At 33.6% G+C, this 13,481-nt stretch overlaps 1 protein-coding gene across 3 annotated transcripts in view; it reads left to right on the top strand.

Annotated features, from left to right (window-relative positions):
- The window catches only part of DNAJC1 (DnaJ heat shock protein family (Hsp40) member C1), a 148,686-nt gene that overhangs the window by 70,113 nt on the left and 65,092 nt on the right, over positions 1–13,481 (top strand). For all 3 annotated transcript variants that reach the window (XR_009550268.1, XM_060192260.1, XM_007526340.3), the window contains exons 2-6: positions 1,760–1,861; positions 2,322–2,368; positions 8,861–9,026; positions 9,854–9,951; positions 10,827–10,920. Coding sequence is in view for 2 of the 3 variants with exons in the window: in XM_060192260.1 (XP_060048243.1) it covers positions 1,760–1,861; positions 2,322–2,368; positions 8,861–9,026; positions 9,854–9,951; positions 10,827–10,920 (507 nt within the window). In the remaining variant the exon portion in view is untranslated. The remainder of the gene's footprint in view (positions 1–1,759; positions 1,862–2,321; positions 2,369–8,860; positions 9,027–9,853; positions 9,952–10,826; positions 10,921–13,481) is intronic.

Below are 13,481 nucleotides of genomic sequence, written 5' to 3'. Positions count from 1 at the left end.
CCCAACTAGAGAATGATTTTTTTTCCAGTTCCAGTGTCACTTGATTGAGGAACTATTGATTTAACAGGGTCACTGTTGTCACATGGGTGCAGGAATGATTATTTTTTAACACTCGTCCTCTTTGTTCAGCAAAATCACCCATCATAGATTTCCAATAAATAATCATTCTTTCCTATCACATGTTACCTGTATCTTACAGATCGATTCCATTAAGCAAATCAGAATGAAAAGTATAACCTTATTACCTGTAAAACCCATTCTGCTAATTTTACAACTCCTCAGCCCTTCTGAAATGCCAAAAATATTTATACCCAAGTGAAACTTTTAAGTAGAGTCTTGCCTGAAGCAATAAGTAAGCCCCAGAAAACTGGTAATGAAAGTTTATAAAGGAAAGTTTGACAGACTAATTACAGTCTCATTGTATGCCTCTCTCTAATTCTGTTTCTTTAACAGCTATTTAGTCTCATATACAGAGATTTTTTGTTTTGGTTTTTTTGGTCACTTGAACTTTTTACTACATTAGTTTTGGAAATTAATTTGACAGATATACAACTATGAAACAAAAGTTAAATATAACTGGGAGCCGGGCGGTAGTGCAGCAGGTTAAGCCCACATGGTGCAAAGCGCAAGGACCGGCATAAGGATCCTGGTTCGAGCCCCTGGCTCCCCACCTGCAGGGGAATCGCTTTACAGGTGATGAAGCAGGTCTGCAGGTGTCTGTCTTTCTCTCCTCCCTCTGTCTTCCCCTCCTCTCTCCATTTCTCTCTGTCCTATCCAACAATGATGACATCAATAGCAACATCAATAAAAAATTTAAAAAAGGGCAACAAAAGTGAATAAATAAATATTTTTAAAAAATAACTATCATTTTGTCCTATCAAGAATACATTAGTTATTGGGCTGACTTTTCAGTTTTTTGAAGATAAAGTTTTAAATCCAAGTTGGCTTATGTTCTTTGTTATTATCATGCATTTTATAGTGGGCATGTAAAGTGATATGCTCTAAGTTTACCTGTGCACACAGTATTAATAAGATGTAATTTTAATACCAGTTAAGTCCACTGTACCTTTACAGAACCATAAAGACCTCTTATACATATTTAAACTGCAATAACAACACATAAATAGTGAACAGCGCATTTCTGCAAAGTATCCTAGGGAAGACATTGAAAACACTATAGGTAGTAAGAAAAAGTTAAGCTCAATACATGGTTATTTCTAATTGTAATTATTTTGGGTAAAAGCAAATAAAATGACCTTCAATAGGGATACTTTCAGACATGTGAAATGGAGATTACATAGGTTGTAACTAGATGGTAAATTCAATATAACAATGAAGACACCACATATGGTGAGCCTGAGACATAGAAATTGTCCTTAAGATTCTCAAAGGCCTTCTTTGAAGGCACACAGATGTATTAATTTTTAATTTGTTTCTTTTTGATCTCTTAATTACTAAAAGAAGATTTATTGGTTAATTTTAGGAAGGCAAGTGTTTGAAAAGTTTTGCCAAATACCATCTTCTTTAAATGGCTGTATGGTAATGAAAAGTTAAGAGGCGAGCCAAATTAGATTGAATAATTGTTCAGTCATGTGGGTCAGGCTGGCTGCATGGCCTGGTTGTTAGACTGATTGCTTCAATTACATTGCCTGGGGTCCTGTACTTGGTTGGATGTCTTCTCAGATCTTAACAAGGTTCTGGGAATTTCTTTTTCTGACAAAGTTTGCTTTGTGTCTCTCCCCTCCCCCCCCACCTTCAGGATGCTTCATCTGCAGACATTAGAAAAGCATATCGTAGGCTTTCACTGACTTTGCATCCAGACAAGAATAAAGATGAAAACGCAGAAACCCAGTTTAGACAAGTAAGTGAAATTTGCTGTAACTACATAGATTTTGTGACAAATTTACAAATGCCTATAGTAGAAATAGTAGTATATATGAAAAATATTTCCATTTGAAAAATGAGGTGTAGTCTAGTAATATATTAAATTTTTAGAATGTTTTTACCAATTTTTATGATTAGAATCTATAAATTGCTGAGGGTTGCAACTGTCATATTTGTCTAAATTTCAGCTTTTCCCCCATAAAAACACATTTTAATATAACTTTCATTGAAAAAATTGTAATTTTATGATCTTTGTAGCTTTCAAAAGTATTTTACTATCAAGCATTTTAACCTCTAAGGTACTACTAAAGACAGAATTTAATTTTGATCTCTTCATTTGTATGTGAACACAGAATTTGTATATGTATTATATCACCTTTCTAAGTGATTTCTGAAAGTCAAGATTATTTTATTTTAAAGTAATGCTTCTGTTTTAGTTGGTGGCCATTTATGAAGTTTTAAAGGATGATGAACGAAGGCAGAGGTGAGTGTTCCTTTCTGCTTTTGAATGAAGACATGATAGTCTGATGTCTCCATTTATGAAGGGAAGAATTATCCTAAAATTGTGTGTGTTGTAAGTTGGTATTTCACCCCCCCCCCCATAGTGTCTTTAAAATGTGTGTTTAGAGCAGAATTAATGTCTATTGAAAAGATTCGCTAGGCCGATGCAGTACATATAGACTTTAGGATCATGAGTCAGGCGTTAGCAAGTCAGAGCTTCATTAGCTGTGACTCTTCGCCCCGGGAAATACAAATGCCACTTGACTTCAAACAAATGCCCATTCATGTTTGTTATGTCAGTGATAACTCCTATCTATGCTTAGTAGCCTTTTTGTTGTTTCTGTTCCTTAAATGTTTCATAATTAGGCTGTTAGTGATTTCAGTTACTACCCTTTCTTGACGCTTCCTCACACTCACAATAAGAAACCCTGTTTGTGAGAGAACGGATTTGTATGTCTATACCAGATAGTAGTGGAAAAATATCTGCCACCTTCAGTTTATTTTGCATGATTCTCTTTCCTTGTCCAGCTTGAGATTCTGTGTTTAGAGCTAAACTTGAGAGTAAAGGCAGCCCCTCATTCAGAGACTTCTCTGTGCCCCTCTCACAAGAGTAATAACACACAGTGGTTTGTAATGCCACTCAGTCAAGAAAAGACTGTACAGGGACTCTTCCCAATATCTCCTCAGAATAAGTGGAATGGAGACACTATTGCAATACACTTCTGAGTTCTTGATTTAGACCTAGAGTAAAAAAAAAAAATGCATTTTTGCATCATGTCTGAGGAGAGATGACTAAAAAAATTCATGACACTATTTGGTAAACGGATATTTTCTTTTCTAAGCTAGTACTTTTTATTAAACAGGACTGGTTGTGGTCTTCAAAATTGATTTCATAGAGACTTGTAGCCTACAGTCTGCAGTTTGAAAATATTGTCCTTAAGTTTAAAGAAAAAACTATCTTTATAAAAATTAGGTATTTGAAATTTTAGGTGAAAGCCAGTCTCTCTCTTCCCTTCTCTGGAGGTTAACGCATCTTAAAGTCAAGCCCACTTCCCCCATTTGCTATTGACATTCTAAATCTGTTTCCTTTTTCTTGCAAATATATTGTCTGGAATTACTCTGTATCTTTAAATGTTAGCTGTCACCCTTGGTTCTCATCTCAACTCTTTAATTTGAATACCTCAGTTTGTAAGATTGCAAAGCCAAGGACTCAAGATATTCTTGACATGTTCTTTGCTTTATAACAAGGACTGGCATTGGTCCAGATACCATAGCAGACATTCCTCTGGTTTGAGCTAATCCATAGCATTGAAAGAGTCCTACAAGTTCGTTAAAAGAAGTGTTGGTCATTCTGTGCATATCTGCTAGTTGATTTCTCTTCTGAGTTCCAAGTTTGCTTCACACATCAAAAATGTGTCTGTAAAAATAGCTTTATTTAGTCTCCTTACATCTTTGGCATCAGATGTTGTCTTTTTGTTTGTTATTATCTTAATAGTAAGGAAACTTTGTAACAGTTTCTTTCAAGTACTGAAATCAGATCTTTTCAGAACAAATCACTTCTTATGTACAAATTGTTGCTTCGCCAGTCACCCAGTATTTTCTTTTTTGAGTTCTCTATCATTTATCTTAAAGTGTTAATGGGAAGAATGGATTTGACAGTTATACAAACAGCTGTAGTTATCCAGCCCTGGAGGCACAAGTAACTCTGGTAACTGGCTTTCCTTGAGGCAAAAGTCTTAACTAATCAAGCTGAGAATCTTCCTCTAAAGCTTGTGCCTGAGGCCAGGTGACCTATGAGTATTTAAACTTACAGCAGTAATGCACTTTTACACACAATCACTGAATGTTTATAATTCCTTTAGGATTAAAAAAGGGGGAGGGGTAGACAGTTTTGTCTCATAAAAGATCTCATACCGGTATTGAAAAATGCTTTTTGTTATCATAGTAATTCATTATAACTGTTCATTTAATAAGTGCTTTTATATTTGCAACCTTTCAGGAATTTCCAACTTGGGAAATTATAAGAGACATCGTTTCAATTTATTTTCCTTTCAATAATTGGTTTTACCAAAATCAGGTGTGCTCTTTAGATTTTGATAGAAAAAAAGAATAGCTCTGAAATACACAACAGACTGGATAATCTCTTTAAGGAAAAGGCAAGCATTATTTTGTTATTTATATTTTGTCAGGGCCTTGCACATACAAAATTCCATAGCTCCCAGGTTGATTTTTTTTTTTTAAATCTTTAGAGAAAGAGAGAGACCAGAGCATCATCTTTGGGACCTGTCCCAGTGGTGCTCTTATGATCTTAACCTGCCTGTGCACACTGTCAGGTGAACTATTGCCTGGATCTTTTTTTTTTTCTCCCTCTCCCTCTCTCTCCCTTCTTTTTTGTTCCCTCTGTTATCACTGGGGTTGGGTATCTGTGTGACTCTACTGTTCCCTTTTGTTGCCCTTGTTGTTTTTTTATTGTTGTAGTATTGTTGTTGTTAGATAGGACAGAGAGAAATGGAGAGACGAGGGGAAGACAGGGGGAGAGAAAGACAGACACCTTAGACCTGCTTCACTGCCTGTGAAAGGACTCCCCTGCAGGTGGGGAGCTGGGGGGCTCGAACCAGGATCCTTACGCCAGTCCTTGCGCTTAACCCACTGCGCTACCGCCCGACTCCCTGCCCTGGTTGTTTTACTGTTGTAGTTATTGTTGTTGTTGGATAGAACAGAGAGAAATGGAGAGAGGAGGGGAGACAGAGAGGAGAGAAAGATAGACACCTGCAGACCTGCTTCACCGCTTGTGAAGCAACTCTCCTGCAGGTGGGGAGCCGGGGGCTTGAACCGGAATCCTTAAGCCGGTCCTCGGGCTTTGAGCCACCTGAGCTTAACCCACTGCACTACCACCCGACACCCTGATACAAATTTCTAACAAGTACCATGAGTGTTAGGTGAAATAAATACTGAAAAAAATCTTACACTACACACATGCACTAGATAGTGCTTTGGTAATATTAGTGCATTTTTTTTGTTTAAAATCTGATGTAAAGTTTTCACCTGTATTCTTTTACTAACCCAACGGGGCAACTTCAAATTTTGGGTGTGTATGTGTTATCTACTTCATGTTACCATACTTGTAAAAATTGAATGATTGGGAGGAGGAGGCAGGTGGTGGCACACCCAGTACTTAGTGAAAGGATCTGGGTATGAGCCCCCTTTCCCCCACCTGCTGGGGGGGACACTTCACAAGTGGTAAAGCAGGTCTGCAGGTGTCTCTCTCTCTCTCCTCTCTCAATTTCTTTCTGTCCTATCCAATAAAATGGAAAAAATGGCCACCAAGAGCAGTGGGTTTGTAATGCCAGCACCCATCCCCAGTGATAACTTAGGCAAAAAAAAACCAAAATGTGATTTAGTCTGCTAAACTTTAACAAATCCATTACAGGTATATTTGAAGAAAAACATGCAAAAATCTAAAAGTGCCTTTCTCCATTAGTACATGGCAGGCACATATAGTATAGCAATGCATGTTATTTTGTGCAATTAGTGTGGAGAGTAAGATCAATTTAGACTTGTTTTCTGTTCATGACATTTACATAATTTTACTCTTCAGGTTCAAAATATGACCTAACTTGATGCTTCTAGTATTATTTTAAACCTAAAATTCAAACTTTGTTTGTTGGGATTTCATAATTAAGCATGTGCTAGAATTTTTTAAATATTCATTTTCAGAATACTTTTTCTATTATAGTTTTACAATTTAAAATATAATCTATATTTTAAAACATACTAATTTCAGATTTATATGAACTACTGGTAATTAAAATTTAGATTTATTTGGTTTCTAATGTTTATATTAAGCTAAATATATTAAGTGAATTACAGATTATAAGATAGAATTCACTAGTGGTTGTATAACCATTATGTTATGTTCATTATGTACATTTCAAGAAAACCAAATGAGGTAATAAAAATCTATTAGGTTATATGTTGGATTTGATTCTTTAATGTTTTAATGTTCAAGATAATAACTTCATATATATAAAGTCCTATATAATTTTCTACATTAGTGATATTTTCATCATAGAGCTTTGCTTTTATATATCTTTATAGTTTCCATGTATGCATTCTTAATTCTAATTTTAAAATGTTAAGAACAGTTTATATGTTCTCAATTATAGGACATTTTTAACACTGTGTGTAAATATAGAAAGAGCATAATAAAGAGATTCAAATTCTGTATGTTGTCAACACTTTTTGTGAATAACTTACAAAGATAGTGAATATATATTTCAAGCAACAGATATTTTTTTCAGTATTTCAGTAAAGATTTATCTTTTTCAGTATAGCTTCTAAAAAGTGGATGATAATAGAAGCTATCTTCCCTTAAAATGGCCAGTCGTAGAGCCATAATGTTCATTGATAGTAAAGTCAATAAATCATTGATTCTAGATTTAATCCTGGGAGACTGTTCTTTAGAGTGGCACACATAGCCTAGTAAATATCTAGTTCTGTTTAATGTGTTCAGTGCAGGAGGTTTTGCTATCTTGAATTTGTGCACTAAATACAGTTTATATAAATGTTGGAAATTACAGCTGTTCACAGATACATAGCATGGTGACATGGTGACAAAATATTCGATATCTGACTCATAACTGAGTTCAACTGTGTTTTCTTCTGTAGTTAGATCTGAAACAAATTTATTCTATAGTTAGATCTGAAACAAATTTAACACCTTGTAATGTTCATAGTGAATTATTGCCACATTCTGGGCTTCTTTATTAGTAACTATGCTTTTTTCATGAGAAAGATTGGCTGAAAATAATGAATTTTATTTTAACCTCCCCCATCAACAAATATAAACAAAAAATGGAGAATTGGAATAAATTCAGGACTTCAATATTCAAATGAAGCCCAATGAATGTTTACTTGTGCATTACATCACTTGGAGCCTTCTTACCAGTTTCTATTTGAAAATAAATAAGTTTTTATAAAGATATAAATACAAATTTTTGAGAATAGACATCATAGCTTCTGATGAAATTATACTATTATATCTTTATTGGTGTTCAAAACTTGCTATAAATATTGCAAGAGAAGAATATTTAACGTTGGATTTGTCTAGCCCATATACTAGACAACGATATTTTGATTTGTTATCTATTGTACGGAGCACAATTTGTCTATTAAGAGTTTAGTACTAATTAATGTCTCTTGCTTTGAACACTGGTTATGCTAGTCTGCTATTATTAATAATCTAAATTGATCAAAAAGTCAAATTTTCAAGATTTGCTAATAAAATTTATTTTCAATTTGTAACCAATATTTTTCTACTGAAAAAAAAAAAGAAAGCTGCCTTAATAAATCCTCTTTTTTTTTTTGCATATCTCCAAGGTATCAATTTAATAACTATCAAAGTAGCTACTGCAGTTGTTGCATTTAAATTGATTTACATGTCAAGACTGGCAGTTTAGCAGCTGCGCTATTATTCCTAGACCGGTCAATTTACTTGAGAAAAACCTACTACTGAGTTCTACTGACCTGCCTGACAATATAGGCCCTATTTCTATTCCTGTAATTAGGGCTGTGACTAACTCAGAATATTTTTAATTAAAATATTTTGGTCAATGTATTGCACCAAATTAGGCCTTTCAGTGAAGATTTAATTCTGGAAATAGTGTGATTAGAATATTTAATGAATTGTGTTCAATTAAGATTAACAGGTTGTGTGTTTTGAACATTCAGTGTTTGTTTGTGACCATTTTGAGTTTTATAATCATAGATGTTACTCTTGATTTTCAACCTTAAAAATATTTGCCATTTTAAATGTTTTTACTGGTAAATTTAAATTCAGTGATTTTACTCTAAGGAAAACATTTTGAAGACATTACTGGAAAGCTTTTAAAGCCTTTATTTGTTGTGTTTTTCCTTTCCGGCAGAGCCAAAAATGAGGAAATTGTCACTTAAATGTTTATAAATAATTTTATTGAGAAATTTTATATAAAAGTGTTTCCATATCACTTTCTAATTTAGAAAGTTTCTGTTCTCTAATGAAATGTGAGTCATACAAAATTAGGTTGCCCATCTTGTACGTTTTTATGTTTTTACATCACTAAAACACTCAGATAAAATAATGTGAATATTTCCACCTTATCTTGACTTTCCTCCCATCGAGGAAAGCCTTTTGTTCTGCTTGGATGTGAGGTCTTTACTGCGGGCAGCGAGGGGGAGATGTCACTCGAGGAGCTACATAGTAGGGAACAGAACAAACACCAGATCGGGTTTGCACAGCACATCACTGTGCATATTTTTGAGATATGTCTGTGGCTGGATCCATGTGCAGTGTTCTGTATTGACTGGTCATTGTAATGTGGATAAATGGGATCTACTTTGGAAAATTTTTTTTTCTTTTTTAAATATAAAACTATATATATGTATAGTTTTCTATTTTAAATTCTCCTGAAAAACACTGTTATATTTGTTACTGTAGGTATGATGATATTCTGATCAATGGACTTCCAGATTGGCGACAGCCTGTATTCTACTACAGGCGGGTGAGAAAAATGAGCAATGCTGAGCTGGCATTACTTTTGTTTATTATTCTCACAGTGGGTCATTATGCTGTGGTTTGGTCAATCTACCTGGAAAAACAGCTGGTAAGTATTGGTAATAAATCAAATCATCTAGCCTCCTTAATTTTATATGGAATTTCAGACACTTATCCCTCAACTGATGAAAATGTCAATTTTTCCTGGGTACCCCTCATTCTAGTAAATGAGTACCCATATTTAGTCTTATTCTAAAAAACTAAATGAAAAACACATGACATAAGAAAATGTCTGTTTTTAAATGTGGCATTTGAGTGTCATAAAATTCTGTAAAGGCCCAATTATCCACTGAATATTAGAAGGTAGAGTCATGCTTTCTTAAATTATCACTTGCCAAGTAGAAATGTTACTCTAAAGTAATTTGAAACATTTTTGCATCTTCAGTCCCTACATAATGTTTTCTTAAATAAGACTTTAAATGAATATAATTTTCTAATTATAGAGATCAGATAACTAAAATGTATTACATTCTTCTTAGTCTAATATACTGTTGCATTATTCTATGAATTTTTTATTTATATACAAGACAACACATATTGTTCATGAATTAGCATCTGTTTACTCATTCTTTTTGAAGTGACATTATTAAACTTGAGTGAATGAGAAAAAGTAAGTTGAATGCTTTCTCTTAGAAAACTTTGATTGCTATAGAGATACACATGACTGACAGTGCTGAACTTCATGTGTGTTTAAGAGCTGACTACCATGGCAACAGTTATTGTTAAAGATTGATGATTTTATTTAATCATGTTGGACCCTACATACATTTGCATAAATGTTCCTCTACAATGTTTACCCTTCACCAAAGACTCCTGATAACATTTGGAGAGTACATGTTAATGATAATCTGTAACCATAATTCTTTCCACATTAAGGATGAACTGCTTAGTAGAAAAAAGAGAGAAAAGAAAAAAAAGACAGGCGGCAAGAGTGTGGATGTATCAAAACTTGGTGCTTCGGAAAAAAATGAAAGGTGGGAGGATATAAAATATTTTATAATCTGACACAAAATGTCTTTAATATGATTCAATGTCATATATATAAATACATGTTGAATATGTTAACATTTACAACTATAGTAGTTTTAAGAGACAAGAAAAATGTGCCACACTTTGAGACAAATTTTAATCTTAAGCATAAATTCTACAAGACTGTTTCCCTTATAAATTCATATGTTTATATAATTGAACATTTTTATTCTGAACTTCAGAAACAAGGCATTACCAGAAGAATCTGTCACGTTAGTGTTTAGCCCAACAATGACAATATGTAAAGAGCAGTGATATTCGGTACTATCGATTCATAGAGTAAAAATAAGATATACATAGTTCACACAGCAAGGCAGGAACTGGATCAATGTGAGATGGAGATCAGAGAATATTCTGCCTGTCTCTGTTCTGATGACATCAGTGAGTAAGGCTTCAGTGAACTGCAAATGACATTAATTTTTATGTATTGGTTTGTTTATGCTACAGTCTTCATATCTGCTTGTCAGCACTTGAGAACACTCTGATGGTGTTTAGTCTTTTACAACTAAAGTAATCAGAAGGTTTAAGAAATCATTTTGCAGAACTGATGAGAAGTCCAGGTTAGAAGAAAACTTGTTTTTCTGCCTTTGTAAGTTAAGAGCCTCCCTGCCCAAATTCTTAGTCTAGATTCTCTTACTTGCTAAACATAGTGCATTTGTTGTAACTACTCTATTTCATGATAGTCAGACTCAGTTATAACTGTCATAAATATTTTATTGAAAAAATTCTATACTGCTGTGTTGAAATAGCCATGCAAAAAAAGAATGATGACCTGTATGTAAAAATGTCTCAACTTTATTTTGCTTTTTTCCACCTTTAGATTGCTGATGAAACCACAATGGCATGATTTGCTTCCATGCAAGCTGGGAATTTGGTTTTGCCTTACACTAAAAGCATTGCCTCATCTAATCCAGGTAAAATGCACCTCTTTCATATAATATTAGAAGCTTTCATTTTAATTATTCATGAAATAATTTATGTTCGTGTCTGCTACGTGGATGCTGATTGAATAGTGTTTTTATAAGTGGTAACCTAATTTAGAATAGTTGGAAATTATTTAAATATCTCTTCGTATAACTGTCTCTTATATTGCTTTTAGAACACTGAGTTCTTAAGCACTGGAAAAATGAAAGATAAATTGATATAGTTAGGACATATAGAAAAGCAATATTTAATCTGCTGTTGACTATTTAAAGCATTTCTGCTAAGTAAAAAATTAAGAGAACGCTTAATAGTTTACCTGTTATTTTAATATCAGTCAAGTACATGGTGAAATAAATGTTTATTGGTTTCCAATTTTATTTGAAAATAGAAGAGAGTAAAGCTATTTTTTATACTAGTAATCAAACAATAAAATATGAGTACATGTTTACATGGAAACTTTTCTGATTTTTTAAAACTTATCTTACCAAAGTACATTGAGTAGTTTTCCTAATTTTATTTATTGTTTCACCTGGGGAAAATAATAAATGTTCTGGAAAATGAATGGCTCCCAAGTTCTGCAGTATATTCTTGTTTTTAGTTCATAATGAAAATTCCATATTATTTGGCATAACCCCCCACAATCCTTGTATACTAACTATATAGGGTTAATATGAGAGAGGGAATATATATTTATCAAATCTGTTTGTGAAATGTGACAGAAAAATATTGTAGGACACAGTTGCTGATGTTTTTTAAAGAGTGATAACTTATTTTACCAGCTTAAGAATCTGTGCAGTAGGCAAACTTTAGACTAAGGATAAACTAAAAAGTATACCTATGAGCCATAATAAATGGAATATGATATAAAATGTCGATCTGAAATGTTTGTCATTTTAATCTAGAGCATTCAAATGAATTTTTTAAATTTCTTTATTGGGGAATTAATGGTTTACAGTCAACAGTAAAATATAATATTTTATACATGCATAACATTTCAACCCACACTAGGTCCTCTGCCATCATGTTCCAGGACGTGAACCCTCCCCAGAGTCTTTCACTTCTGTGTAGTACACCAAGTTCTCCTTAGTGTTTGCTCTTCTGATCTTGTTTTTCCATTTCTGTCTATGAGTGAGATCATCCCATATTCATCCTTTTGCTTCTGACTTATCTCACTTAATATGATTTCTTCAACCTTTATCCAGGATTGGGTCAAGAAGCTGAATTTACTAATTTTAATAGCTGATTAGTATTCCATTGTGTATGTATACCACAACTTAATCAGCCAATCATCTGTTGTTGGACACCTGGGTTGCTTCCAGGTTTTGTCTATTACAAATTGTGCTGCTATGAACATAAGTATACAGTTGTTGTTCTTTTTTATGGGTGTTTTTGGTTCCTTAGAATATATCCCCAGGAAAAGGAATTACAGGATCATAGGGTAGGACCTCTTCTAGACTTCTGAGAGGTCTCCAGACTTCTCGCTACAGAGTTGGACCCATTTACACCAACAGTGCAGAAGGGTTCCTTGTCCCCAACCTCTCCAGCATTTTTTACTGCTACCTTTTCTAATAATCAATGACTTGGAGCATTTTTTCATGTTTGTTGACCTTTTAGATCTTTTCTATGGAAAATAATCTGTTCATATCCTCTTCACATTTTTGGGTGGGTCATTTACTTTCTTGTTGCTGAGCAGAAGCTTTTTAATTTGATGTAGTACCATTTATTTTTGTGAAGTTTGTTTATAAAGTTAATGCAGGGTTGTTCATTAAGCCAGGTCTGCTTGATGTTGTGGTCTATTTACATAATCACTGTTTTGCCTGAGACGCACCCTGCGCCTGCAGGGTATTGGTTTAATCCCCACTGGTTAGATGGAAGCTTTCTATGTTCTATTTGAGTTCTTTTTTTGCTCCGCCCCCTCTCCTACTCGTTTCCTTTCCCCTTGCCACTTCCGGTGAAGAGATACATAAAAGGCAATCTGATTAATAAAAGAGGGCATATTGCGTTCCCGCTCAGCCAGCCCAGGGTAATTTGCCCATATAAAGACTATTTTGTTTTTGCCTATTATTATTTAAAATTACCTACCTATGATATCTCTAGTAAACATTTGAAGTATTTTAGAAAATTTTGAATTAAATTTTAGTTTTGTTTATTTGATGGTACCTGGTGCATTTCCATTTTTAAAATACCCCAAGTATTTGATATTTTATTTCTGCTTGAGTACATGAAATTTTTAGTGTCCTTTAAATAAACAATACATGTAAATTCTATTTAATTTTTTTCATTAATTTATCATCCATAAGATTATGTACTATGAATATATGTCTTCTCTGTGATGCCAAACTTTTATTAACATTTCTATGAGCTCTTATTAAATAAGATATTTATAAAATTTAGAAATCCTCCAACCAATCTGGATTTGTAATTGGTACAGTAGGCCTTTTAAAACACTAGATATAAAAAAAATCATACATACCACTTTGTGCTATAGGGCCTTTGTTTTACTTTGAAATAGAAGTCCTTTCTTATATAAGCCATATATTCAATCCTGGTT

The sequence above is a fragment of the Erinaceus europaeus genome, chromosome 6 (assembly GCF_950295315.1).
Source record: "Erinaceus europaeus chromosome 6, mEriEur2.1, whole genome shotgun sequence".
NCBI lineage: Eukaryota > Metazoa > Chordata > Mammalia > Eulipotyphla > Erinaceidae > Erinaceus > Erinaceus europaeus.
Note: the sequence above shows the minus strand (reverse complement) of the source record. Positions and strands in the feature narration are given on the sequence as shown.